A 26,758-nucleotide genomic window follows, 5' to 3' on the forward strand; every position below is an offset into this window, starting at 1 on the left:
TGCACATATAAATTATCATATATAGAAATTAACTAATAATATTTACCTCAAGTAAAACATTTTGTACTGATAGACACTGTAAACTCGACGTCGTTTGCAGACTCGACACGTAAAACGAAACTAATTTAGTAGTCCCACCTCAGCAACAAAATGACGACCGGAAAATGCGGATTGATACACGATGAAAAGGATCAACAACAATTCGTAGCAACAATGAGCTTCGCACAAGTAGTTCGGAGGTTCGTCAATGTTGGCATCAGTGTCCTAAATAACGATAATTTACCCGTTGGCACGATGCAAGATCCCAATGAAACTAATACTATTTTTGAAATGTATTTGCGAAATTTTGTCTACGAATAAATACAAATAAAACACTAATTTAAGCCAATTCATTAGGGGGAAGGAGGGATATCGTGTCAGGGAAAACTACGCTGAAGGGCTAAATGTGACGCCAATCTACCGGTTCGGTTTTTATCTCAATTTATTTCTATCACTGATTAGATAATATAGAGTCGAGAAAAAGAGGCGACTAGGAGCTGTGCAAATATTACGTCACGCAGAGTGGGATTTCCAGCTATATGGCACGGAGAGATGGTAGACGAATGGAGGCACGGCAGTGTAGTTTCAGAAGAAAACAACCCAACGTTTGCATAATAAATGCGAAATAAGCCAATGAAGTGAACATCCAAATATATTCACTTGAACAATGAATACTCAGCTGAAAATAATATAAGAGTACTACTGAATTTGAAAAAAATTAGATGGTTAGGATATAGGTACATATATGATAAACTAATAATGGGGGGGTTAAAACTTAGGGAACGCATTTGGCATGGAAGATGAAATAGTCAGAAAAGGTAAAAAAAAATGGCCGTGGTTTAACGATAGTCCTTTGCCGTTATACGATATTTCTAACACGATCCTCCTCAAAATCCTAACTTAATAAAATGGAGTGACGAACCAAGACAAAATTTTATACCCGAGATTATTAAAAAACGATCTGCATTTTGCAGACATCGGGTACTCGAATATTATGCAGTCCGAAGGAGAGCAATAGGCGTCATTTCCTTTAAATTGGCACCCATTCATACAACCCTGGTTTCCCTAAAATCAAGCGCCCATATGTACCCATGAATGTTATTAAACCTTTTCGTAAACTTACCCATAGTAAAAATTAAAAATCAACCGTTTTTTTGTGAAAGATATCGCACAACAAAAATACAATAATGTGTGACCTTAGGCCTTGGGTACGTCCGCAACATTGATCGGCATTGTTCTGAACTATATTTTTTTCTAGCCCTGACCGATCGGTTTTCAAGTATTTTCATATAAATATGAAAATATTTGGAAATATTCCAGGAGACTGAACCCACGTAACGTTTACAGCACAAAATTTAAGGTTCATCGAGATGGAAATAACGACATGCTAAACACACCTTGGGTAAGTGAGAATTTGAACGCAACAATAACATTTTAGACACGGATCTTTACACACACTGGCAGATAAACTCAAGCCCTCAGATGAACCACTCGCTTTTCAGCAACTAATATTCCTAACGCCTTCGGCGTAAGCTAGAAAAAGGCCCAGATGAAAACTTTCATGCCATGTAACCGAGAAATTTCCGTAATACCGTCTGAATATTCTATCCTAGCGCAACTTCTCCGGTGTTAGTACCCAAACGCGTTGTTTTTTAAATTTGATTCATTCCCAAGGAAGAGGAAAAAAGGCAATTTTTGTGGTTTTATTTTTATCATTAGCAAAACTTCTCCAAATCCCTCCGTTGTCTCTGAGCTTTTACCCCGGAATACTCGGAAATCGTACGAACTGCTCCGATTATATCAATCTACCAATCAGGCATATTAATGGCAAAATACATAGCTTTCGCTATTTGTCCCGAGTAATACGTGGGGAGAAAAGGTAATCCTTGCATTGGGCATCATTGCAGCCATCTTCCTGTTCTGAGGCTTACTGCAGCCATTTTTCACAAGCCATCATTTTGTTACGAATTGTTCCGCTCTTCAGTTTCATAAAATGTAATGAGTGTCTTTAAATTATAATAATGAAATTAATACAGAAAATGTGGCAACGTCGTTCTATTCTCCTTACAACTGCGAAGCCCAACACTTTCGTTCCCTAGCTTTTATGCCCAAAAATATCCAAACAGGAGATTTAACCCTTCGCTCCATCTCAGCAAGGGCTTTTTAACCCTCCTCAAACTCCTCTTCTAGGACAAGATTGACTGGAAGAGGCACACGCCCACATGCTCCCATGACAGCTGCATAAATCTGTTCTAAGTACCAATTAGGAGAATTGAGTTGAATTTCGACACAACAGTTTTAGCTTCGGGTCAAAGAGTTAAGCTGAACACGAGAGCAACTTTAACCCTCAAAATGTTTCAGTCCCCGGATATTAGGAACACATTATGATCTTCCCTGCTCCGTCTCTCCGTAAAAAAAATCACGGGCGAAACGACGACCATTCACGATCCACAAAGGTGATCAGGCTTCCAGAAATAATTCACCGAGACTTTCCGACGCTCAACAAAAATCCCGCACAATTCACGTGGTACGCTGTGATCCGGAAATTTACTTGTGAGAAATTATACATCGTATTTTAAAATCACAGAGTAATGAAATGAGATGGTGTCACCCTGGATATTCCGCCAGTTTTTACGAGATGCTAACTGTTTTTACATTATGTTTTGCTTTTCACTTGTATTATGAGGCATTTTCTCAATTTCTACGATTGTAGAAAAAAAGGCAAAGTTACACAGTTACAAAGTTTTCTCCCGATTTGCGCGGTTAATAAGACTCTACAACGACTTCCTTCACTAATATACACAATATCGCAGCATTAAAAAAAATCAAATCCGTAGCGCACCATGAGTTTCATCGTAGTACATCTATGGGAAGTAGCAAGGCGAGCCAAAATTTTACAAATTTATTAAAATATTGCGGGATAAGAATTATAAAAACATACTCAAAAAAATCAATTAACTCAAGGCCTTTCACGATATATTTCGAAGAGTTGCCACAAATCTCTTTTTGAAAATTTTATCTTATCCTCATTTTGACGAATGACCAACGCATCCAATTAACGTTCGATGATACGAAATTCGAAAATGTACCTTTATACTTGCATGTACCTGTAAATTCGCCACCGAATAACTTAGAGCAATACATTCTAAGTAGAAGTGTGAGTAAATAAAGCGGCTGCTATACTTATTATTCTCTTTGGGTAAGTAAAATCCACAATTTACAATTCCCAATCAATGTGCCCTACGTCCCTCATTTCAATCAAATATTCCGTGCAAATTACAGACGTCTCCTCGTAATGTGCAACGCCCAAAGCGACGCAGCATAACTCTTTATTTCTGCATACGGAGGGACAAAATCCAACAGGTTTGAAACATCTAAAGGAGAGGTCGTTGAGATGAACTTTAAAGCGATCTAGAAAGAGATGCCTTTGAATTTAAGCGCTTAGGCAATCAACACGCTCATAGAAAACACGATGCAATGGTCCCGCCCAATGCGTCGCGATCCTACCTCTTGTACAAATCCAGGTAACTTTCACTTATTTAAAATCCCTCTTATTGTTATTATTTTCTTTCCTACGACACGACTTCAGACAATGGATAAAAGTGCCGCATGACCTGACCTGCTTCGAACTCTGATTCAAATGATGGCTGAGCAGTCACGGTATTGATTCATGAAGATGCCGACCTGCTTCACAACGTCTTAGTTCCTTTTAAAATTATCCACTGTTTTCAAGTTTTGGGATAGAGCACTTAGAGAAAATGAGAATTCTGGGCAGCATCATCTGGAAAATTTCGATTAAGCTCCGACCATTTTCCACTAGAAGAGCTTCAAGAATAAAACCTGAGTTTTGTTGCACTGCATTATATTTTTTTTATTGTTTGTTTCAATGCAAGAAAAATTTGTATAGGTTTCTTTAGAGACTCACACAATGCTCACGGGCGAGGATTACTTCCAAATGACGGAATCAGATAATGCAAGCGAATAAATTGACGACAAAATAAATTTAAATAACTGCCAAAATGTGTGAAATAACGCATCAAGTAAGAGTTCATCCACATCTGAAAGTGGCAATAGAGAAGTTTTCGCCAACAGGGAACGCAAAAGCAGAAGTTTGCGTGGAAAGAGTCAATACGCAACACTGGCACGAAAGAAACGCAATGCTCAACGATTGAATACGTCAATCGTTGCATACACAACAGAGGATTAACTATGAAACGGAGACTCGCCAAATAGCCTAAATTTGCGGAAAGCATAGGAATATTCATGGTACTTGGGGAGGTGGCGAGGAACCACAGCAGCGGAAAGAGTATCTGAAGTTAGTGTGCGGGCGGGAGGAGTCAAGGCACATCAATAACGACCTGCTAAAAGCGGACGCGAAGGCAGGAGGAAATGAGAAGTAGTGATGGCAGTGGATGCAGCAATAGCAGCCGTGGTAAGAAGAATGCAGTCTCGTCCACTTACACTCTGTATGCATTTAAAGTCTTGGACATAATGGCTTCATCCGCGGTGGTTACGCCAGGGTTTCAACTGGACCACATGGCGCCGTCGTCTCCACGGCCACCCTCCTCTGCTGCCGCAGTCCACGGCTCATTGTCAAAGCCACACTCACCCACCACCCCCTTCCCCAAACTCTCAGTGTCCCACCGCTCTGCCCTTCCCAGGGCCCTCAGACTCTTTCACTGCCTCCTCCCGGTTCTGCCGATAACACCACTCAGCAATCCTCTCGACGACCAAAATCCCACTCGTATGCCCCACGAAACACTCACTCACACACACACACGCTAACACGCGCGCGCCCGAATACTGGAGTGGAGGGGGAGATTAAAAGGCCCCGACGGGAGGGGGACCAATGCGGGGAAGTTGGGGAGGAGGAAGTCGGCGGGGCGAAGGGGGATGGAAAATCGGGAGGGCGGTCTGGGGAGCGGGACCGGAAAGAGGGAGGGGACCAGAACTATGTATGGTGGAACGGGTGGGAGTCGGGGGGGGGGGGTCCCCGAAGAGACAAAACAAGTGGAGAGGTGGGACTCGCGAGGGAGGAGGGCTGTTGGCAGGGTGCGGGGAAGGGAGAGAAATGGTTGGGGGGGGGGGGTTGTCGGTGAGAGGGGTGGCCTAGGGATCGATGCACCGGCGAGATGTGCGACTCAGGAGCGGCTGAGACGGTGCGCCGAGACCGCGAGGGGGCGGCGGCGTGGAGAAGGCAAGATGGGTGGTGTTATGCGCTTGGAGCACGAGGGAGGAGCGACGCTGAATTCCGACAGACGACGCGGGGACTCGCGCTTTGTGAAACGGCGGAGAGGAGGACGGGGTAGCGGCGGAAGAGGGGAGAACGCCACTGATTCCACAACTCCCCCCTCTTCCCCCACGGTCTCGTTTGGGGGGGATTCAGGCGACGACTAGAGCCGGTTGCCCCGCCCCTCCTCGACTCCCCCACTCCTCCTATCTACGCAACACACACAGCAGCCACACGCGCACGCCGAACCCCACCTCATCCCCTGCCACACTTCAGCACGACGAGGCTACAACCGGAGAGGGTCCGCGGAGCACCTTATCTAGTGCATCGGATAACACCACCGCACAAGTCTTACTCTTTTCCCCCTCAAACTGGGTGGGGGGGCGAAGGGAAGGGAATAAGGCAGACGCTCCAATATCGCGAGACTCGATGGTCGTCAAGGGCGTCGGCCAATCGATTACTTCGGTGGATTGCAGGCCTGAATCAAGTTCCTCGCCCGATCGGGGGAGCTAAGACTATTTCACGCACGGAACGAACTACACCTCGTTCTCTTCCCTTTCCTTATTTGTCTTAAAAATACGGAGGGCGGGGGGGGGGTGCTGATCGTTTGAGGGTGGGGGAGAGAGCTGAGACGGCCGCGAGTTTTCTCAAGGGGGTGGAGTAGGGCGAGGAGATGGTGCGAGGCGCCGCACGCAGGGTACGTTAGCACGCCTTGGAAGCAACGAGGCTTTGGGAGCCGAGCGCGCGTGGAGACAGGAATTCCCGTGGACACGGCCAGCACACCACGCCGAGAACTGCTAGTAACGCGGCGAGAGAGGGGTGCTCCTACCAATACTGTTCCCCCGCAGAGGTAGACGCGGTGAGGGGAACCCTGAGGGGGGGCGGGAGGTTGGGGGTAGGTGGGGACAGCTGGTGGGAGGGAGGAAGGGAGGGGTGTGGGTGGGGGATAGGGGCGCACTCGAGAGGGATCGATCGACGGCGTCGTGGCGCAGACGCCTTGCGGTGGCGCCCGCCTCCTCACCCCTTTGGCCCCCCGCGCCAGCCGCACCGCGAGCGGGGATGAAGGGAGCGGAGGGGAGGGAGACATGCCCCCGACCCACCCCACGCGCTCTCCCCCTGGCGCACCCCCTCTTCCCTTCCCCACCGCACACCATAATGGACTGTCAACAACACACCCTTTCAACGCCCGAACTATCGTAAGTCGAAAGGGGCGAGAGTGTAGGTGCAGGGTGCACACGGGCGCGTGCAGCCCTTATCTAGGCGGGGGTGGTGGAGGCTCGATTCAAGAGGAGAGAAAAAAATCAAAGATAATCAAGAGACGGGCGCTCCACCCATTTCCTTACGGAGGATCCCGGATGAGATACCCGGAAGGGCGGCAGACTATCGTAGGGGCAGTTGCAAATTGCATTACTACTTTCAATCCCCTCCACCAACTCCACGATTAAGGACGATGAAGTCCCTCCCTCCTAAAGAAACCGTGCCTGAAAAGGGGAAGGAAATTCGTCGGCTGAAGAAAAGCTCAAGTGCTCGGGGGGAGCAACATGTCGATCGAGATTTTAATTTCCGTTGAGTGCGCCGGAACTTAATCCCCAGAATACTGAAGCACGCCGTGATAGTTGTACTCATTACGGGAGGAGTGAACGCCGAGGGTATTTACTTCATTAGGGAGAGATGGGCATTGCCGTAGTAGATGGGGCTCTCGGGAAGAAAGGGTGAGGGAAATCCAACGTCAGCGTTTCTATACTATCGACGGAAGACCGCTGAGATCCAACGTTTTACCATTTATCCAGCCTGATGATCGAAATACTGAACCAAACGATCCCTCCATACGATATCCTTGAAAGGCTCGAAGTTACATCCTCCACTACTGGGATTGAAAACCCGTACTCTCAAAATGATGTGCACAAAAGCCACTGGCCTAATCCGATCCCCCTCCGAATTAATCTTATGTTAGCAATAACAGCATTTTTCCGATAGGATTTTTTTCATTATTTTAAAGCATTTTTCCGATACGTATTTCTACGGCGAGAGGAGGGTAATTGAATGGGTAGTTTTCGGCCAGCATTAATGGAAAAATCGATCGCGTTCCAAAATAACTTGCTCACCCTGCTCTTACACTCCCATCTACCAAACATAAAAGATTTCACATCCCGTTATTCAACTATGGTCTCTAAAACGCTGTGAACTTACAAGGGGAATGCCATTCCAATAGAAATGCTTCCTAGAACTTCTCTTGTTCCTTTACGAATAGATATATCCCAGAGGGATTCGCCCGGCTGCATAAGTACAGGAAAATATAATTTATGGCTCCTTGATGAGGATAATGCATTCTCTAAGAATTTTAGACAGAATGGAGTTAGCAAGCAAAAACCGAAATCCCCGAGTTTCTCCGGCTTTTGGAATTACTTAGAAGTTAATGAAAATGAGCAACATCCTTATATCTCGCTTCCAGTAACCCAAGACGTGTTTTCTAAACAGACTTCCCAAACAAAAAAACCTGTGTATGTAGCAAGTAAACATTCAGTTTGCAACAATTCAGTCGTCTTGAAGAACATTGAAATTCTTCCGAAAGCCCAGTGAATAATCAGGTTTACTATTTATATTTTAATGCATAGCTATTAAAAGTGTGAATATTATTTTCATATTAAAACATTATAATAATGTAACCGATAAAAAATGATTATGCCATAATGAGCAGTTGCAAACAGCAGCTAATCACTTTTCTGATGCGTCATACTTTTACGATTCCGATGCAACATTCTAATTTTACGTTCCGAATCCTCCAAGGCTTTTCTTTGTCTATTACAACTCCAGTTATGTTACATTAATGGTCAGCACATAAACTATACACATTCATAACAACACGTGCAATGTTTTCTGATGAGTAACTACATCTATGTTATCCCCTGCAATCCGTTCAGCGTCAGGGAAAAATTAGAACGTAATAGTATTTAACGGTGTGACGTGTTCCTAATAATAATGCTAGATTACAATTGGGACTTTCAATCATATCCTTTGAGGTACGTTAACTTACTTCATTATTAATTGTGAATTTAGAAGGAAAAAACGAGTATTGAAGTCGTCAGCTACAATCTATTCCCATTTTTTATCCTTGAGGTCTGATTTGCCACCAGACATCATGCGGCCAAAATAATTCCCTACACCCAAGCTCGAATCTCCCGTACATTTTTGAAAAGTTCAGGCCTACTAGCTCTCTCCATTTTACTTAAGGAAATAACTTTGATTTGAATACTTTTATTTACAATACAAGAATATATAAAACCAAATACTTGCCAATGGGAAGTAAATAAAATATGCTTGCATGTTCCAAAACGTTTCCAAGCAGCACAGAGTAGGATTAAAGCACAAATTCATTATATTTACATGACAATATTATGCATTGGATACCTCAATTACAACAATTTTACTCAATCTTTCAACCAAATGAGACCTCCAGTTAAGCATTCATGGGTATTAATGAGAAATTTGGATGGCCAAATTATCACTCGCGTGATCTGAATTTTGATGAATACACTGCGAAAAGTAGAAATTCGTATTTGAACATTTATTTAAAGAATGTAATTTATGAGACGGCTTTCTGGGCCTACCGTGATTCTTTGAATGAAAATTAAAACACGGAAGTCAAAGACTTGGCACAATGGTGCCCAAAAAGCATTAACCCCGACATTTCTAAGAGGGAAATTATATAAAATAATTCCAAATTTCAACATGTGATTGTATCATGTCACTGCTCACCAAAGCATGGGAAGTAAAAATGTGCACTCACGTAGCTAACAAAGCCTCTATAGCTAAAACCTGGGTTTCAAGAAAACTGGATTTCCAAAAGCCGCGGGTTTCGCACCTGGAATTGGATTCTCTCCCCTGCCCGCAACCACACGGGTGTGCCCCACGACTGTAAATGGACTTTCGCGGGTCCACCCAGATTTTAATGAACCTTGGCTTCAACAGCACAAGGTGCACCCAGGCATTTAATCACGTCCTCTCGGAAATACAATGCCATGGCAGCCAAATTCAATTATTATGAACGGCCGGCCCCGGTGGCGGCGGGGTAACGTCCCAGTCTGCCAATCCAAGGGTCGCGGGTTCGATTCCTGCCTGGGTGGGTTTTTCTCCACCTAGGCTTGGGTGCCCGTAATCGTGTCTTTTATTATCTCTGTTAATAGTCCGATGTAAAGGCGAAAAAGAGCCGTTTTCGGACCAAGGCTAAATAAAAAAAAATAAACTCGGTATATTTCAACATACATCCTAGCAAGTCCTGGCATCCTAATTCCCACGTTCGTCCGTCTAGAACATATAGCCACAAACGGTACCTAAAAAAACGGAATATGTTTCCGGTAAAAGAAAAATATCGATCCATTCTAAACATACTTCGTTTCAATAGTCAGCCTCTTTAACCCTCCCGCACCACGAGTTCCGATGTGGATCGCCATTTTTGCCCACCTTTTAACATTATGGCATATTAGTCCAAAACTAATACAACGTTTACGCCACAGGATAGTTTTTTGCGTTTTAATATACCTTTGCAACATTAAGGAAGGGCAACTGGCGAAATCCGGTTTGGGCTACATAAGGTCACGCTTGACGGAGGACGCACATTTATTCGTCTCAAGGGGCCAAGGGTCTTTAGGGGCAGCGCACAAGCCGAAAGAACATCGGGCGCTGTAATTAGGGTTCTCTGCCAGCGCAGGAACGCCTGGGGAGTCGTAAGTCAGAATCTGCGCCCTGCAAAATCCGGGCCCGGAAGCCTCGCTTTACCACATGTGCAGTGTACGTACCCAGTGCGTAGATACATGGCCCGGCAATTATGAATATTTGCAGTTTTCTCCCTTTCACCGTAAAGGAACTATCCACCCTAGGTAACAATGCTCAGCGACTAAAAATCTTAGAACACTTAATCTCCTCCTGTACCAATATATGCACTTCTTAAACAAAAATTCGACAATACAACATGATGCCGACAGGTGACACAATGTCCGTTTCTCGATTCCGGGAAGGAAGGTCCTCATTTAGATATGAAAACTATGGATTCTCAATCTTTCTCTCCTCAGATTATCCTCTTCGCTCTCATTTTAATTCAAATGTAACCATTATCATTTATTTTGACAAGCAGCCTACAGTTTAAGGGCTAGGCATTGGAAGAATAACGCAAGTATAGTGACGAACTTCCAAAGGGCGTCTGCATAAACACCATTTACATAAACACATTTCCTCTTGCAACACCTCTTGGTGACGCAAATCCAAAAACGGCGGCAAGTTTGTTGCGGTATTTGGAGGGCACATACGAAATGTACTGTTGTACCCTTCCCAATGCAACAATATTTACATAAGTGTTGCATAACGCCTTATACATAGAATTCCATCCAATACAGAATCATTTAAGAGCCAATTGCGTTACGAAATTAGGTCTTGGGAAAAGAGTATGCAATCCACTGAAAGCGAGGATGAATGACGTATCTCAGAGGCGACACTAATTACAAGCGGTTCCACCGGGAGCTTGAAAGCCATTAACCACAGCCGGTTGTGTAACTTAAGCATCAGCCTGTCAAATAAATTAAGGTCCACCCGTGTATGACCACTAATGAAGTAATAATTTTTTACGCACGATATTTATTAACCAAAATGCCAGACTGCAATAAAAACACTCGTTCATTTTGTGCTACGAACACGATCTGGCAGCCAGTTCTGCGGATTTCAATGCTAAGTCGCCACAGAAATGATGACGCACAAGTATTGTTTTGGCTTAGGATGATTCAACGAGAGAGGTTACATTACAGAAAAACTCACCACACAAAAAAATAAGAAAAGGGCGATGCTTATGTCTTTGAGAAAATAACAAGCGACCTCTTCTTAGACCGGGAACATATCGTCCAACGGCGCAACGAATTCAGTATTCATAAATGGCTTGACGAAAATAAAGAATATAATGGGCTTAGGCGAAAATTCAATTTTATTCTCGCACTGAGAAGATGAACTCGTTAAAAAAATAAAAATAAATACTGGCAAAAAAATGCGATGTAGGGCTACGTGGTGTGGTGAGAGGCGTGATGTAACCTGCATCGCTCTGTCGCCAATATCTCCTTCCGTAAAACGGCTACGAGCTCCGATGTTAACCTGCCTATAATCCGGAAACTGGGCATTCGATTGAATAGAAAAATATTCTGGCCTTTTTATGGCATACACTATAACAAGTAGAATTTAAAAAAAGAAATAAACGATTTCATTGTGCACGATCATAAATGTAAAAATTTGAGAAAACAAAAAAAGTCAAATAAAAGGTTTTCAGGGAATGTGAACTCGAATGAAGTCACATCGACTAACAACCTCGAAGTTATTTCCCTAGGTTCTTGTAATATTAAAGTACCTCTGATGGTTTGCAAGTTTTTCTGAGGATGAAAATATATATAAAAAGAGGTTTTCGACTCCTTGATTTCATCTTCGACAATAACATATTAATGAGTAACCAGTAAATGTATTGAATTTCCCCTATTATTTGCAGCAGGTTTGATATTAAATTCTGAGCTATTATTGTTGCCATATACTGCTCATCGACAATAGCTCCTATTGTATTCTCTCACGACTATTCTTTAACTGCAAAAAATTAGCCATCATTAACAAACTAAAGCAACAATTTCAGAGAGTAAAAATCATTCGCCTTGACTTTTAATTTTATTTCGAAATTATGAAAGACGCATACAAATATTAAATATTCATTAAAAGGGACCCTGTAAGATTAAATATTCATTTCTCCGTCCCGTTATGCACTTTTTAAAAGAATTGATTGAGGAACATGGGGAGATTGTTGTACGCCAAGGTGCAGTACATGGAAGAGTAGAATGGACAACTGGATTAAGGAAATAGGTGGAGAGCTTATGAAAAATGGCACGTACAAAGACTTAAAAATCGGTAGATAGAGAAAACGAAAAGTATGGGATAAGGAGTTCAAAGAGAGGGCAATATCCACATAAATAACGTCAAATCTGATCTCTCGAGTGAATAGATTATTGTAATCAAACGAATATTTCGGAGAAATAACTTGGGAGAGTCCGAACTTGAAGGAAAGGAACAACTTTAACCGTATTTGGAAACATTAAACAGATTCGAAATCGAAATTAGATCAAGATCATAGATTCTGGGGAACTTAAAATATTAGACCACATATATTGCTCGATTTTCGAACCAAAATTCTCATGAATATCAATACATAATAAAGGATGCAGTTACAAGACATTCCGAAATTCAGTCGATGACGTTGCACCTTCGCAATTTTACGGCAGTGAAACACTTCCGCCAGGAGTTCCAGCGGCACCCAGTTATACGACCGGATATGTGCACCGCAAGGCTAAGATGGGATGTGACCCCACGCATTTCTTCCTATGCACTAGCACACGTTGATGGCACCGTTTAAGCAGCAACCGAATGATCATATGGTTTTACTGTAGAAATATTCGGCATACACTAGGATAATGTCAGAAAAACCTCAAATTAAGGCCCTAATCCGCTGGTTGTAAGAGGAATTTAATGACATTATAATTCGCAAGTTTTTTGATTTATCAGGAGGTGCAGTAAGGCAATACGCTAACGGTCGAAGTGGACATTAAATTTGTCCTTTCCAACGACACTTAAAAAGAGTTTTGAAAAGTCATGGGACCAAGGACATTCGCAAATAAGAGCGTGAAAGAGAAAAATTACGTGGGGATGCGGAACGAACTTGATACCTAAATTTCCACATCATGAGTGATCCAGCTGAGGTCGATATCGACTATTTATTTTTACTGACGTGTATATCGAGCTCATCAATTTCAATGAAAATAAATTACACCGCTCCCTATTGAAACTCAATGGAAAAATATTAATATTTTAAGGCCACTATCGTTGCAGCAAAGAGGTAATAGTAACTCCAGTGAGTTTTTGTATTAAGTTTTAGCCGGAAAGACAACATATTTAGAAGACCCATAAGCCCTTTCCTATCGATACTTATATGAGTTTTGTCCTACCTTTCGCATACTCCTCAATTCTGCTCCGTCAACTTCTCTACATCTAGGTTTCCTTCCTCGTCAACTTACTTTGGTGTATAAATCTTTGACTTTGAGCTTTCACTTGACCCTTTATATTATCTATGAGAAAATTCCATCAAAGAAGAGTTATAAATCTACGCTAACCGAAAAAAACATTTTGCCCTATCGTTAAACTGTTTACGAGATTTCATAACCACTGTCTGACATTGACATGTAAAAATACCTTTTCTAAATGAATTATTTTCATGCACGGCATTAAGAAAAAAAGTACGTGAGACTGAGGGAATATTAATACATCTTTTTAATTTGATAAAATTAATAAAAATTGAAAAAATATTTTGACTAATTAATTGATTGGGGAAATAGGGAAGGGAAAAATAGAAGCTCGTGAAAAGGCAAAAACACTCGAGATCAATGCTTGAGACTAACGAATCAATTCAACGTCACTTTAATTAAAAATACATGTCACCGTTCTGCAATGTACTGTGAGAATTCTAGATTAGTTTGCATTCAAAAATTATCACAATTCATCAAAATTCAAAATTCTTCTAAATATAACTGAATCGCGACTAGAATTTGTCATTTAAATCTCAGTACAACGCAATTAAGCAGAATGGATCTCTTAAAACCTGAGAATAGCACTTTTCTCAATTTTTACGACAAAGGTGTGACAACACAAAAAGGGAAATTTTCATGGCGTTCCCTAACTACGTTAATAAACACGCTTTTTGATGGCTTAATTTTTACGATTTCGGGCAGCGTACATTAATTATACAAGTAAATCAACTTCTCTCCATTGAGTGATAAAAAAACTGTTGATAGCTTCTATACAAGACAATTTTTTAACCAGATAATGACCATGAAAACATTTCGTATTGCATTTTCAGGATACATTTTTTAACTGAGGCAACAAGAAAAACTTGGCAGAGCACGCAATACCTCACTGAATTCTGTACATCCCTACGGATTAAGTTCGATGAGGACATTGGATTAACTCCTTGAAATGCATTTTAATATCAAGGGTATTTTATTACGTCGGACCCCTTGAAAACAGCCAGAAAAGTATGAACGCACAATTGGCAACAGTGGCCACATTTATCTAGGATGACTCAACGAAGTCATCCGAGATATATCAATCAATGATTGTCCGCAAAGAGCAACGATGTTTGTAGTCCCTCGAGTAGGCGAGCCTGGGCACGCTAATTTAAACGAAATATCCAAAAAATAAACACACACATTTTAAATTTTACCCACGCATACAACTACGAAATGTAGCCGGCACATATCTAAGTATAGTTAAAGGCCTATTCCTCCGCACACCCCACCTTATATTAGCATGTGTCAACAAGTTAAGTAGTTACCGAAGTGAATTTTAATTTCTTAGAGGTCTGTGAAAAAAATGGAAAAATTTTGCAGGATTGCGGGAGAGAACTTCGGGGAAATGGAACTCATCGAAGACACAATTTCACGTAAACTCAATAATGTGCAACATCACAGTAACTCTTGAGAGAAGTTCTTACGGTTTTCCACGACCAGAGAATGTCTTTAAACTATATAGAAATATTTCCAAATACGATTTCTACCCAGATTACGGGAAATAAAGAGGGAGAGCGTGAAGGACGTTGTGTGTTCTGTTCGACAGATAACAGTTGAAGCGTTCTATTCATACGTGGAAAATAATATGGCGAGATGGTAAGTCCTTTCGAATTTTTACACCAGCGCTCGGAAGAGAGTGGGGGGTACAATCTGACTGCATTACGTCACATTTCGAACCGGCCAATCTCGGTTGCCGTGGGCGCTGGAGCCGGGTGGTGAGCATCAGTCGAGACGACGCCATCGCGAGGAACTAAGAGGAGCGACCAGCTATGTCACCCAGGACGACCTTGACGAGTCGCAACACAAGTTGTCACGCATTCTCAGAGAACAGCACGTCTCCCAAGCTCCACTTGCCCCGCTGCCGCCTTTCTCCCCACCATGAGAAGCACTGACCGAGCGCCGAGAGCATCCTTGCTCCAATTTCGGTGGCGGGTGAGTAATGACGGTTTCGCATCGCTGCGATATGTTCATTCCACCGCCATTCACTCGAATTCGATCACTCACTACGGTCCACCCGGCGAGCTGAAGGCATTTCTGAAGACGTGTTAACTGTATCATCCCGGGAATATCTTTCGTCGCCAGCTAGCGGGTCTCCGACAATTTCCACGAAGCGAATGTTTGCACTTCTATTTCGCAGCGTGTTTTTTTCCCTTGACCTTAGGAGCGTGAGCTCGTACCGAAGAAAATAATTGCAGCCAGTAGTAAAAATCATTTCGTACCAAGTTCATGTATAAGGATGAGTATAATTAATTGGAAGCATTAATCGCAATGTAATAAACCCAAAGCATCCTTAATCTTTCATAATATAATTCATAAATGTAGATGGGTCGCAGAAGAAGGAAAAGAAAGAGAACTGAAGAATTTTCTGAAGGTGTATCCAAGTTTCTCTAAGATTCTTTTTCGTCTCCTTTCGACCGTTCTTGTACTCCACTTACGTAACGTTTTTCGTATTTTTCTCTTTCACCAATTCAACTCACATCTTCACGTTAATTCCACTTCCACTTTTAAAACCAGAAAAAAATTACCAGCGAGAAGATAAACTGCTGTTCTTCTTCTATCCATCCCTGCCAGTGCCAGTTTTTTCACCTGTATTCATGCGGCGACAAACCTGCTACCATGACTAGGTTTCCTCCATATCAACGAACAGAGGCAGCAGTGAATAATAATTTTAAACTCTGCCTTAAGTTTTACACCACCTTTTTCATAAACATACCTTCATTTTTGGTCCCTTTACGTGATTATTTCCCCAAAATGGCATCCACACATAACGGCAAATTTCTATTAGCGGGAAAGGCTGAAGTTGGTGCAATACGATTAAATTATGAGGGGCGAGAGAAATAGCACAATGCAATTAAATGACCACATCAATAGAAATGATGGATAAGCCACCATATGATATCATTTTTCTTCGTTTTGAATAAATTTGGCCATTAATTTTGGCTAACAGTTTGCGTCAAAACGGAATAAACGAGGTATTTAAATTAAAAACACAATAAAAAAACTATATAGCATAAATATTACGAATTCGGGAGTCCAGTGCCCGTAGCGATGCACTAAATTCGTGCATGAAAAGGAAACTAGCTAGCCGCCCTGCGTGACGGAATTGATTTCCTCTGGTTTTAAGCCGAAATAAAAAACTGTCAATGGTAGCCCACTTCCGAAATAGGAAATGTCAAATATCGACAACATTTCCAAATTTAACTGACTTCCTATCTTTCGCGAAGTAGGTATTGGAAAAGAGCACATCGTGAATAAAGGGAAATAAAAGAGGCCAATTTCAACGTGGCATTTCCCCAGTGAAATGAGGGGTAAATAGCAATGAATGGGGGATATTTAAGCGATCGAGCGACCGAAAAACCAACACAAGACTCAGAAAATGTGAAAACCGGGAAAAAATTTGTGCATTACGATTCCTCCTGTTTGAAACGCGCGAAATGTAATAAAGATGCATCCGTTTATTATGGGATTGTTTTATTAATTAAGCTAGATATTGTAGGAATAAAAAAACAAATGGCCACCTAAATTTATAAGGTTTTGAGTTGTTGATCGCCTAACTACAAATGAATTCATCAGACCTCAAATACGAAGTTAAAATCCCTTTCATTATTTGTAAATCAAGTTCCGTAAAGACCGGACAACAAAAAACAAATCCGAAATATGAAATGGGATGCAATGTCAAATATGCAATGTCAAAGAAGACATCCTCTTTCGATTTGAATTGTTTCTTGGCTGAAGTTTTCGTAGCGCTTACTTTTTAATGTTATCTCCTAGAAGTTATTAGAATATTTATATAATTTCATCGTGATGCAAATTATTTAATTACTGAAATAAACTGACATGAGAGATTGTATGTATTTTCATTTCACCTACCAAATATTTGACCGTACCATACAGAAGGACTGCGAGGGTGCGGTGGTATTGCAATACTTAACCTAACTACCCCAACGAAGATATGCTTAGATTATAACCGTAAGTAAATTTACGGGAAAAATACATTGCATACAGTGAAAGCTTGAAAAAATTAAATGCCAAATAATATATTTTCCTATCACTTGCAACGCAAACTAAATTTGATGATGCTATTTTGATGAACGCAAACTAAATTTGATGATGCCATTTTAATGAGGCTTTTCAGGGAATTAATTTCAGTTTCTCTTTTGATTAATCTTTCACGGAAAAGGCATTTGCTGAAAAACTGGTAATCGGTGTCAGAATTAAAATGTTCTAGCCGTCGAAACTGACATTGAGATACTACCAAAACCTAATTGGCAATGAAATTGAAGGAGAAAAAACACAAGTAAAGCTGTTTTTAATCTAGTATATAACGGCATTCTATGAAAACTAGTACATGAGACAGATTTTGAAAACATCATATGTTTAACCAATGTATTTTATCCTTAATTTAAACAATTTATATTATTATCGATACATTTGAGCAGTCAATACTAAAGCTTAGAGAAGGGTACGATAAACCTGAGTTTACAAATGGCACAGAAGGAATTATCAATACCCCATATTACACGGGCAGATCGAACCATCAGGATATAAAATAAGATAGATGAGACTCCGTGACGGATTATTACTATTAGTACTAGTATTAGACTACTAAGTGCCATTATTAGATTAGTACTATTTATTCCCTTGCACGATGCACAAGCATGGCAAAATGAAAGGTAACCACCATATACTTATAATTAAAATGTAAATATTTACTCAAACACACCATTACTGCTCGATGTAAATAGCTACGAGATATATCCTGTGGCTAATTACATCATAGATTATTTCGAACACGCATATGCGTGACTCAAATGTTTCAGCAGCATTATAAGACGACTTCCGACTGCATATCTAATTTAGTGTTTCCCCTCTTCACCCGAAATCCACTCTTTCGATGGTGGAGGAAAATATCTGGTTAACTTCAGTAACCCATGTGCTATGTGAAGATGCAAAGGGTGAGAGAGGAATAAGGACAGCTACGTTAGCGGTAGCGGAGAGGATAGTAACCAGCCTTCAGCGTTGGCGCTATCAATATTTAAAGATTGGATATAGGTATAGACACAGGCTTATCACATGGAATGTGTACGTAACGATGACTATTTTACCACAGTGCTATGAAAAGAAGAAACCAGTTTTAGAGCTAACCTAGAGCGTATGAATTCAATTTGGGATGCCGCCCTTGTATGCTTCTTAAGAAAATTCGTGACTTTTCATGTAAGGAAGTCTTTTACAAAAAAATTATACATTTTGAAGCAGTAAAAAACACTACTGAAAGTATAGTTTTATAGAATAACAGCGTATATTCGATTTAAAAAATAATTCCAGGAATGCCTCATACTGAAAATGCAACATTTTGTAATCATTTGTAATACATGAAAACATGAACGTTTCTTTCTTCAAACTTCTCAAACATTTTCACATTTAAACACGAGTGCATAAATACTTTACTTTTGACCACGAGTGCTCAAGGAATAATAATATACGTAATACTCATAAAACGCCACATACTGGCGAGATATTGTGACGAATGCGTTCTCTCTTCCAAAAAAGTCCTAGAATAGCATTACGAAACTAAAATGGCAATCCAAAATCCAACATTATAAAACGACTGTCTACAACAGTTTTTATCCGGATTGTCTTGCAACGAGCACCCAGTAGTCATGGAAAGCAACTTATTCCAGTCATAAGACGACTCATGATTGATTCCACTGTAATCGAGTTCACTTGTTTGAAATAAGAGATCTTATATTTCGAAACAGGCAGTTTAATAGAAACCACCTACTTATATACCAAACATGACTTATTTGTGGTCAAGATCTCCATGCCACAAAGGTCCGATTCGATTAGCTACACTTATCTTCGTAAAACTGCAACAATACCAATATCCTTGGATACAAACTGTCGGTTAATTACGAATATCATTAAGCGAAACGGGGGCCAGGATGTGAAATCAGATTCCTTTTTTAGAACGCATCCACTTGAAAAGTTGTGGAGTTTTTCTTTAACGGACGGTTGGATTTTCTTTAAGGTAAGCATCATGATTCAGTTGAAAATATCTGCTCTAGAGAATTGAACCCAGGAGGATGGTGTGCACGGTCGGCACTTGTTATCTCCCTCATCCTTCCTGAGAAAGAAAATAGCGGGGAGGAATGGTCACCCAACCGAAGCCGCCGACCGCAATGTTCCCGCCTGCATCACACCGCCACGAACCACTCCACAGACATCACTCTCAAACAGACGGGAACAGGGGTTTCTATAGCCTCTCCCCTGATCAATTGAATGGGAGCCGTAATATCAGATCGGTTGCACAGATATCCGATTCTCAGACTTGCAAGAGCCCTTTTGACTTTCTCCCAGACGTCAACGCACGTGCTATTGACATTCGCATACAATTATCAAGATATAAAACAGCCACGTATATAATAATCCCAGACACACATTCATTACCGATACAATTATCAAGAGATAAAACAGCCACGTATATAATAATCCCAGACACACATTCATTACCGAACGCACCTGAGAAGATTTTTTTATAAAGCCAATAGCATCTCATCCACATCGAAAATGAGTTTGGAGAACAGCTGACGTCTGTTTTTATTTTCTAATATAGACTTATGCTTGATTTTCCACAAACACTTTAGGAGATAATAGACGGAAGAAAGACGAGGGAAGGTGTCACATTTTCCGAAGAACAATGCCAATCTTAAATACAGACAAATTACAAAATGAAGGAGAATGACAATCAAGGAAGCTAGATGTCTTTTACGGCAGCAATTTCAGTGTTTCTTCTTCGACAGAGCCCGTTACACGTTAGGACAGATGCTGAAAGCTAATGGCTTTCCGGTGATTCACTACGTGACCATGACCATTAAATATATATAATATGACGACTGCCTATCAATATAACGGTAGTTTCCTCCTCCCCACAGAAATAAATAGTTCATCAGTCGACAAGTAACATGAGAGATACTTGAAGATTCGTTTCGCATCATCCTAGAAGACAATATCATGCGGTAATTTCTATGAAGAAACTTGGCTTTTGCAAGAGCCAGCGTAGCAATTGAAGAAAGACCTGTCCAATAATTTATTGGACTGCTCTGAGATTCGTACGCACAAGTATCTTGATTGCGGGTTGTGCGCATAAGTTTTCCTTACGGATCCGTTCGCTCGCCAATATAAAAGTTATTATACCCACATGGAAAGATGATACCATCCCTCGATACACTTTCAACATTAGACACAAATGGGAAAGCTTACTTTCCATTCATCTGACGAATGTTACTCAATGAATTCCGTAGCATTAGCTCGAGTTTCTGAAACGTGAATGGAAAACATTTTTATTTAACAAGACGCCGCTGCTGCCCGTCTAGGTAGCATGCAAGAGAACCGTATCTCACCAATGACACGTTTGGTCATCCCAATGACAGGGAAAGTCTCTGTTTTTCTTAATTCAAAGTTGCATTATCTGCTATTAACGCCTCTGTACTAAAATAATTAGCAGTAACCTAATTAATAAAACTACTGATTAATACCATTTAAACATTTTCAATATAATTGTTTTCGCTCAAATAATAACGAGTGTAAAATGCTCAAAGTTTGGTGACGCATCAATCTAAAGTTACGATAATTTCTCTGAATAAAAACCATCGGTGATTACACAGCTTTGAGTTTGTCCCTGAACTTCTCATTCCGCTGTAATATCTGAAATCCACTTCTACTGTCCGTTCACAGTCAAACGCTAAGTCTTGAGAACCCGCTTCGTGTATTCAAGTAAAATTCATTATCATATACATACATTTTACACTGCCTGAGGATAATAATTTTTTCAGTGAGATAGACACCTACAGATGTGAGTATACATAAATACGGTTGCCAGCGTGAGAATTCGCGTACGAAAGAAGATGACTGGAAGATGCTCCGGGCTCTCAACGCAAGATATGCCCAGATGTCCATCGCAAAAAAGAGAATACGTCTCCCTTTTTTTCCTTCGCTCAAGTGTCACTAAACGGAAAACTTAACGATACTTCCCGAGAGATGCAACAGTCGTACTTCGCTTCATTGCCGTGACTTAATCAATTAGTAGTATGTGTCAGGTTTACATTTCACACACCCACACAAATGCCTGTCCAAACTACCGCGAATTGACACAAAACGATTAAGCAAATGGTGAAGCGGAAAAACCGCGAACCAATATTAACAGATAACTGAGTTTGTACTTACTCACTAGGTACGATCGATGTTCCTGGAACGCAGGCCAAGTTCGACTGCAGATAACTGTGGCACAGTTTGTGAAGGTTACCTGTTAAGGTAAAACATTTGGTTAGACAGGTCAGACTAAAACTCTATGCTTATAAATCAGAGCACCTCTAATTGACCATGTCATTACTGAAATGACTCGGAATATATTAGGGGATAATTTCTGTTCTCCAAGACGGTTTTTGAATAGTAAAACGTAAATAGCATCCAACGACAACAGTTCGTTTTCCACTATTGAGATAGGTAAAATAACAATTCATAGTGAATTTATTGCAACTGAAAGCATAGAGTAAAAATATTTCTTTCACAAATAAAAAAATAAAAGCATAGTTTGAGTCGAAAGAATGTTTGCAGCAGAAGGTTATTCGAAAATCATGAAAAATAAAAAATTAATAAAATGATTGAAATATTTTCACTCAAGACACAAGATTTATTTTTTAAAATGAGTGCTTCACAGAAATCCTACGGCAAATGAATGCAAATAATTTTCCATTATCATTTGCGCCCTTTCGTTAGTTCGTTGAACAAGAAAAACATCAGAGGGCGTACACCTATTGCCCCAAACTTCAAAATGACGAAGTGCATTCAATTAAAAAATGAAATTAGTAAAATCTTAACCGATCTTTCAAAAATTATTGAATTTCTTGTGAGATCCAGTAAGTAACTCGGTTTATTCCACGTTTTTATTTTATCAACAATGATTTTTTAAATATTATTTTCAAATTTTCATCGGGAGTTTAAAATGACAGACATTTGGACACATTTCTTAAGTAGCACGAAGAAAAACTAACCTAAAATCAGCCCTTTCACGTAATGAGATAATTTTGGATATCATTATGAAAACGAAACCCATGATGGAACAGACACAGTAAACGTAATCAGACATTAATGCCAACATTTCTCATTCACATAAATTTTCTTGCTTTCAATGATGTAGGGAAGGCCAGGAGCTCCGGACTTGGAAATGAAGACAGATAAGGTACAGTCAAACCATTTTAATATTTTTTACATGTCCATCTTTCCTCAATTGATGGAGCTTCATAAATTTAAAAAACTGACAAGACTACGGGTGGAGATATCGTACACTTACTGAACATTAACTTACGAAACCACCTCGCTTATATGATCCGTAAAATACCACTCTTTTATAATAACCAAAAAATTCGCAATGCGGCTGAAATAGGACAAGTTAAAAGACACCGTATAATTGAAATTTTTGACTTTCCTTCAAAGAAACGCATGGCAGTCATAGTTTCATAAATAGGCCAATTGTTCTGGACGAAAACAACTTCCTCAATTCGAGAAAAATCTCATTTTCCGAGTCAATTCCCTCTCATAATTTCAATGCTACCGTCAGACGCCTCACACCTATCACCCCTGCCGTGCCTCAAACTGAGACTACGGAATATTATCCAGCATTGCCTTACATAAATGGATGCTGTTGTGTTCCCGGGTGCTATTAGGATGTAATATAGTAAAAAATACACGTAATTATAGTAAAAATATATGTACACTGCATTTGAAATGTGAACAATAATATCGTGGAACCCGGTATTCCCCACAATTAGCAGTCATTATCCTTGCAATAGAGGGTCGCAGTAGTCTAGGGGTACGGCGTTAGACTACTGACCGGAGGGCCCAGGTTTGATTCCCGGGCAAGCTTCTCTGGGCACTCTCAACTCCACCCAAGCTGTGATTTTTCGGGTACCAGATCTCCCTGAGAAACCATAATTGGCACAGGGTAAGGAACTGGCCCCCCTAACCTGAAGTGTGATTATCACACACCGTCGGGCTTAGTACTGGGTTAACTCTACAATCACCTACCAAACCGACCTTCGGGTTGATTAATGTGCTTATCCTTACAATAATTCTATGTTCATCAAGCATATCTCTCCTTCCAACGTTAAAATTTTACAACATAATTAACTACTGGAAATTTTGGTAAAATACGGCAGCGTTCCACAAGGCGCCATTCATTTCATCGGTACCATTTCGTGAAAACTACGAGAAATTCTCTCTAAATCGTTCATTTGTATTTTTTCCATCCGTAACGACGGATTAGTCTGTCAAGGTTTCGGCGCATTGCAGATGTGTACATGCAGTTTAAATTCAAACTTTAAAGGTTTAATGTTTTCATTATCCATGTGACCGAGGGAAACACAACAAAGATCAGCTCAACGGTGCAACTTTCTCTCTACCCATGTTTGAGGTTCGATTTGACAGAATCGCCAGCTTTCAATTTAAATAACAATTTACAGGTGACTTTGCATTTATCATGAATACGTAATAGAGCGGATGGAGGCTTGAAATAAACATTTCGAAGGCTTGACCCAGCAGAGGAAAGTTTTCATTACAGGTATTTTTCTTTCGCATTGAGTACGTGCAAAAAAATCCGACACATGACAAACGACATATTTAATCACATTTTAAAATGTATGCCGCTTGATGTACAGCGGTCAGTAAACAACTACTCGATTATTTGATTGCGTTCAACGATGATTATTTGATGACTTGCTCTTACAATTTTTAAACGATAAATTCACCACGCTACTAATCTAGAAATTTGAAATTTCACATCCACGAAGAAAAGTTATTAAATTCTCTTGCTTTCGCAGAAGTGATTCCTCTCACTTTTTTAGTCTTGCGGTAATTACAGTGACTAAAAAATTACCTCGGAAGAGAATAAAATGGCAAAAGGGAGAATACAAAGTTAAAAAAAACTAAGTTTCACTTGTACACATCCTTTTCCATTCTGCGTGCCTTGTGCTTTGTCGTTCTCTCTAGATTACTGTCGTTTCCCTTGACGAAGAGCATAACCAACTACGTTCGTCATTATTTCTTTGCGAAAAGAAAGTTTATTTCTATTTATATTAAAACAATACGCCGGGTTTCTCTTCACCCTTCATTCTTTCCTGTCCATCCCCTATGGTGCAAGTGACCTTAGCTGTCGGTCGCCTCCCCTGAAAACTACTACTCTACTAAAACTACAACTAAAAATCGATAAATAGCGCCACTAGGGAATTATATATTTGCTTTCGTAGAATTGTAGGGGACGTAAAATGCTGAGACAGAAATATTGTTACTACAATGTAAAATAAAGATGTGCATGCATCACAACTGCAAACACTTAAGTTCTTTTCAAAACCAAATTTTGAAATCAATATAAATGAGACGAGAACTTGAATGCAGGAAACGTATAACCGCTTTCCTCTCTTACAAAATCCGGCGAAAGCAACAGTTATGGCACGCTCCGATGAGCAACGAGCCAAAAACTTCTCAAACGTTAAGTTCTAACGTCATTCACTTTTAGCCCGGTTAAGGAAACGATTTTGCAGTAAGGTTGCATTCCAATGAAAAAGTATGCCTTCCTTTCCACCAAGTCCCATTATACATCCACATGAACACGGCGGTTAAAGATAAAACATAAACTTTGATAAATTGGTCTAGGGCAGACTATTTCCAGGACTTCTTTCCAGTGGCAACACTGGAAAATACCAATACTTATCTCAAAAAAAATAACTGAGAATGAAATACCAAATATAAAACTAAAAAAAGACAAAATTGGGCCTAGAATAGCATTTTCATCGACTTACTTATACTATCATATTATAGAAAGTGGAAAGTGGCAAATATTGCTTGCAAAGGGGTTCACCTAATATGAAAAGGCAATAAAGTATCACATACAAGATTACCTCCTTAATTTATGAATAGCATACAAACGTGAATCAGAAGTATTCACTTATTTCACCTATGGCATTTCTAATAATAATATTCAGGTTACTTCAAGTTTGCATGAGTCACATGCACAGATTTCAACTTTTGAGATGTTTTTTCATGCAAACGCTAATAAACCGCCTCTGATTAGAATGCATACAGAGGAGTAATCATCACAGTTTTTACACGATACAAATGGTATGTACATACACAAGCGTTTTTTCCAAAGGGTGTGAAAATATTCCGTTTATTAAATTACAGTGGAAGTGAAGGAAATTGTGCACTATGAAGAAGTATATCTTGTTTTGTGAAAGAGATGTGTTTGGAAGTTTCCTTCAAGTGTACTTTTTTTACGGACTGATTTTATTTATTATCTTTTGTGATTACTTGGGACTTTTGCGCCACCTGACACTGTCTATCTGCACATGTAAATTTTAATAATAATAATAACCACCAGTTACAGAAAACTTGAAAAAGTTTAGAGAAAGTTATAAAATCAAAATTTATTTTGATCGCAGAAAACGACGAAAACAATTATTTAAATTCATTGAGCAAAACGAAAAAAATGGAATACACAGAATTACGTTACATGAAATCTGATAATGTCCTCCATTTTTTGCCATTCCCATTTCTTGAATTTCCCATTACTTAGTTCTCTCTCCCCCTGCATACATGTAAGCGTGTAGCGACTTGCACTGATTTAAACATGTATATTCCCTTGGTTGAAATGGACCCTTCTCATCTACTTGTTATTTTTCTTCCCCTCTCTTCTCCTACCAACACCTCCAACCACTGAACAACCTACGTTGACCTAAGGTGATGGTCTTTCGAAATCTAACTGTTAATTTTTATTTAAAATCAATAATATACATTAATTAAATGTAATATACAATATAGAGATAATACATGGATATTCGATTGAATTGAGCGTCCAAAATTACGAAGATAGCATTTTTTAAATCAAATTTCCATACTAAGTTCAACCTAAGACAGTTCAGTATGCATGTACATGGTTTATATGAAGATTATTTGGAATTTTTTGAAAAATAGATTTATGTCAGATATTGCTGCAATGCCTCAAAATTCTTCAAAGTACACCACCTGAGCGTCGGCCCACCTTTGCCAGCGCCTTTTCCACGACTCGAAGGCTCCCAGGTAGGCGGATTCCGTAAGGTCGTTAAGGGTACGCGTGCAAGCTTCTTCGACGGAACTTAAAGAATCCCATGATGGTGTCCTTCGAGAGAGGATTTTACTTTTGGGAATAGGAAATAGTCTGCTGGTGCAAAGTTGGGACTGCCCAAAAAGTCGGGATCATCTTCAACACGTAGCAGAAGGTCTTCGCAAGCAGACTCTTGACTCTGCTCTTCACCGTCCGGCAATGCCT

The 26,758-nt window shown here is 40.2% G+C and overlaps 1 protein-coding gene across 8 annotated transcripts in view; it reads right to left on the reverse strand.

Moving 5' to 3' along the window:
• Klc (kinesin light chain) overlaps nucleotides 1-26,758 on the reverse strand; it is a 120,600-nt gene that overhangs the window by 54,794 nt on the left and 39,048 nt on the right. For 3 of the 8 annotated variants that reach the window (XM_071585748.1, XM_071585753.1, XM_071585747.1), the window contains exon 1: nucleotides 4,501-5,435. In XM_071585748.1, the coding sequence (XP_071441849.1) occupies nucleotides 4,501-4,529 (29 nt within the window). In that variant the 5' untranslated portion in view covers nucleotides 4,530-5,435. Of the gene's footprint in view, nucleotides 1-4,500; nucleotides 5,436-21,624; nucleotides 21,704-26,758 lie in introns of those variants that run through there. The other 5 variants (XM_071585749.1, XM_071585750.1, XM_071585755.1 and 2 more) reach the window with 3 other exon arrangements.

This window comes from Hetaerina americana, unplaced genomic scaffold (assembly GCF_022747635.1).
Source record: "Hetaerina americana unplaced genomic scaffold, ioHetAmer1.1.p SCAF_2, whole genome shotgun sequence".
Taxonomy (NCBI): Eukaryota; Metazoa; Arthropoda; class Insecta; order Odonata; family Calopterygidae; genus Hetaerina; species Hetaerina americana.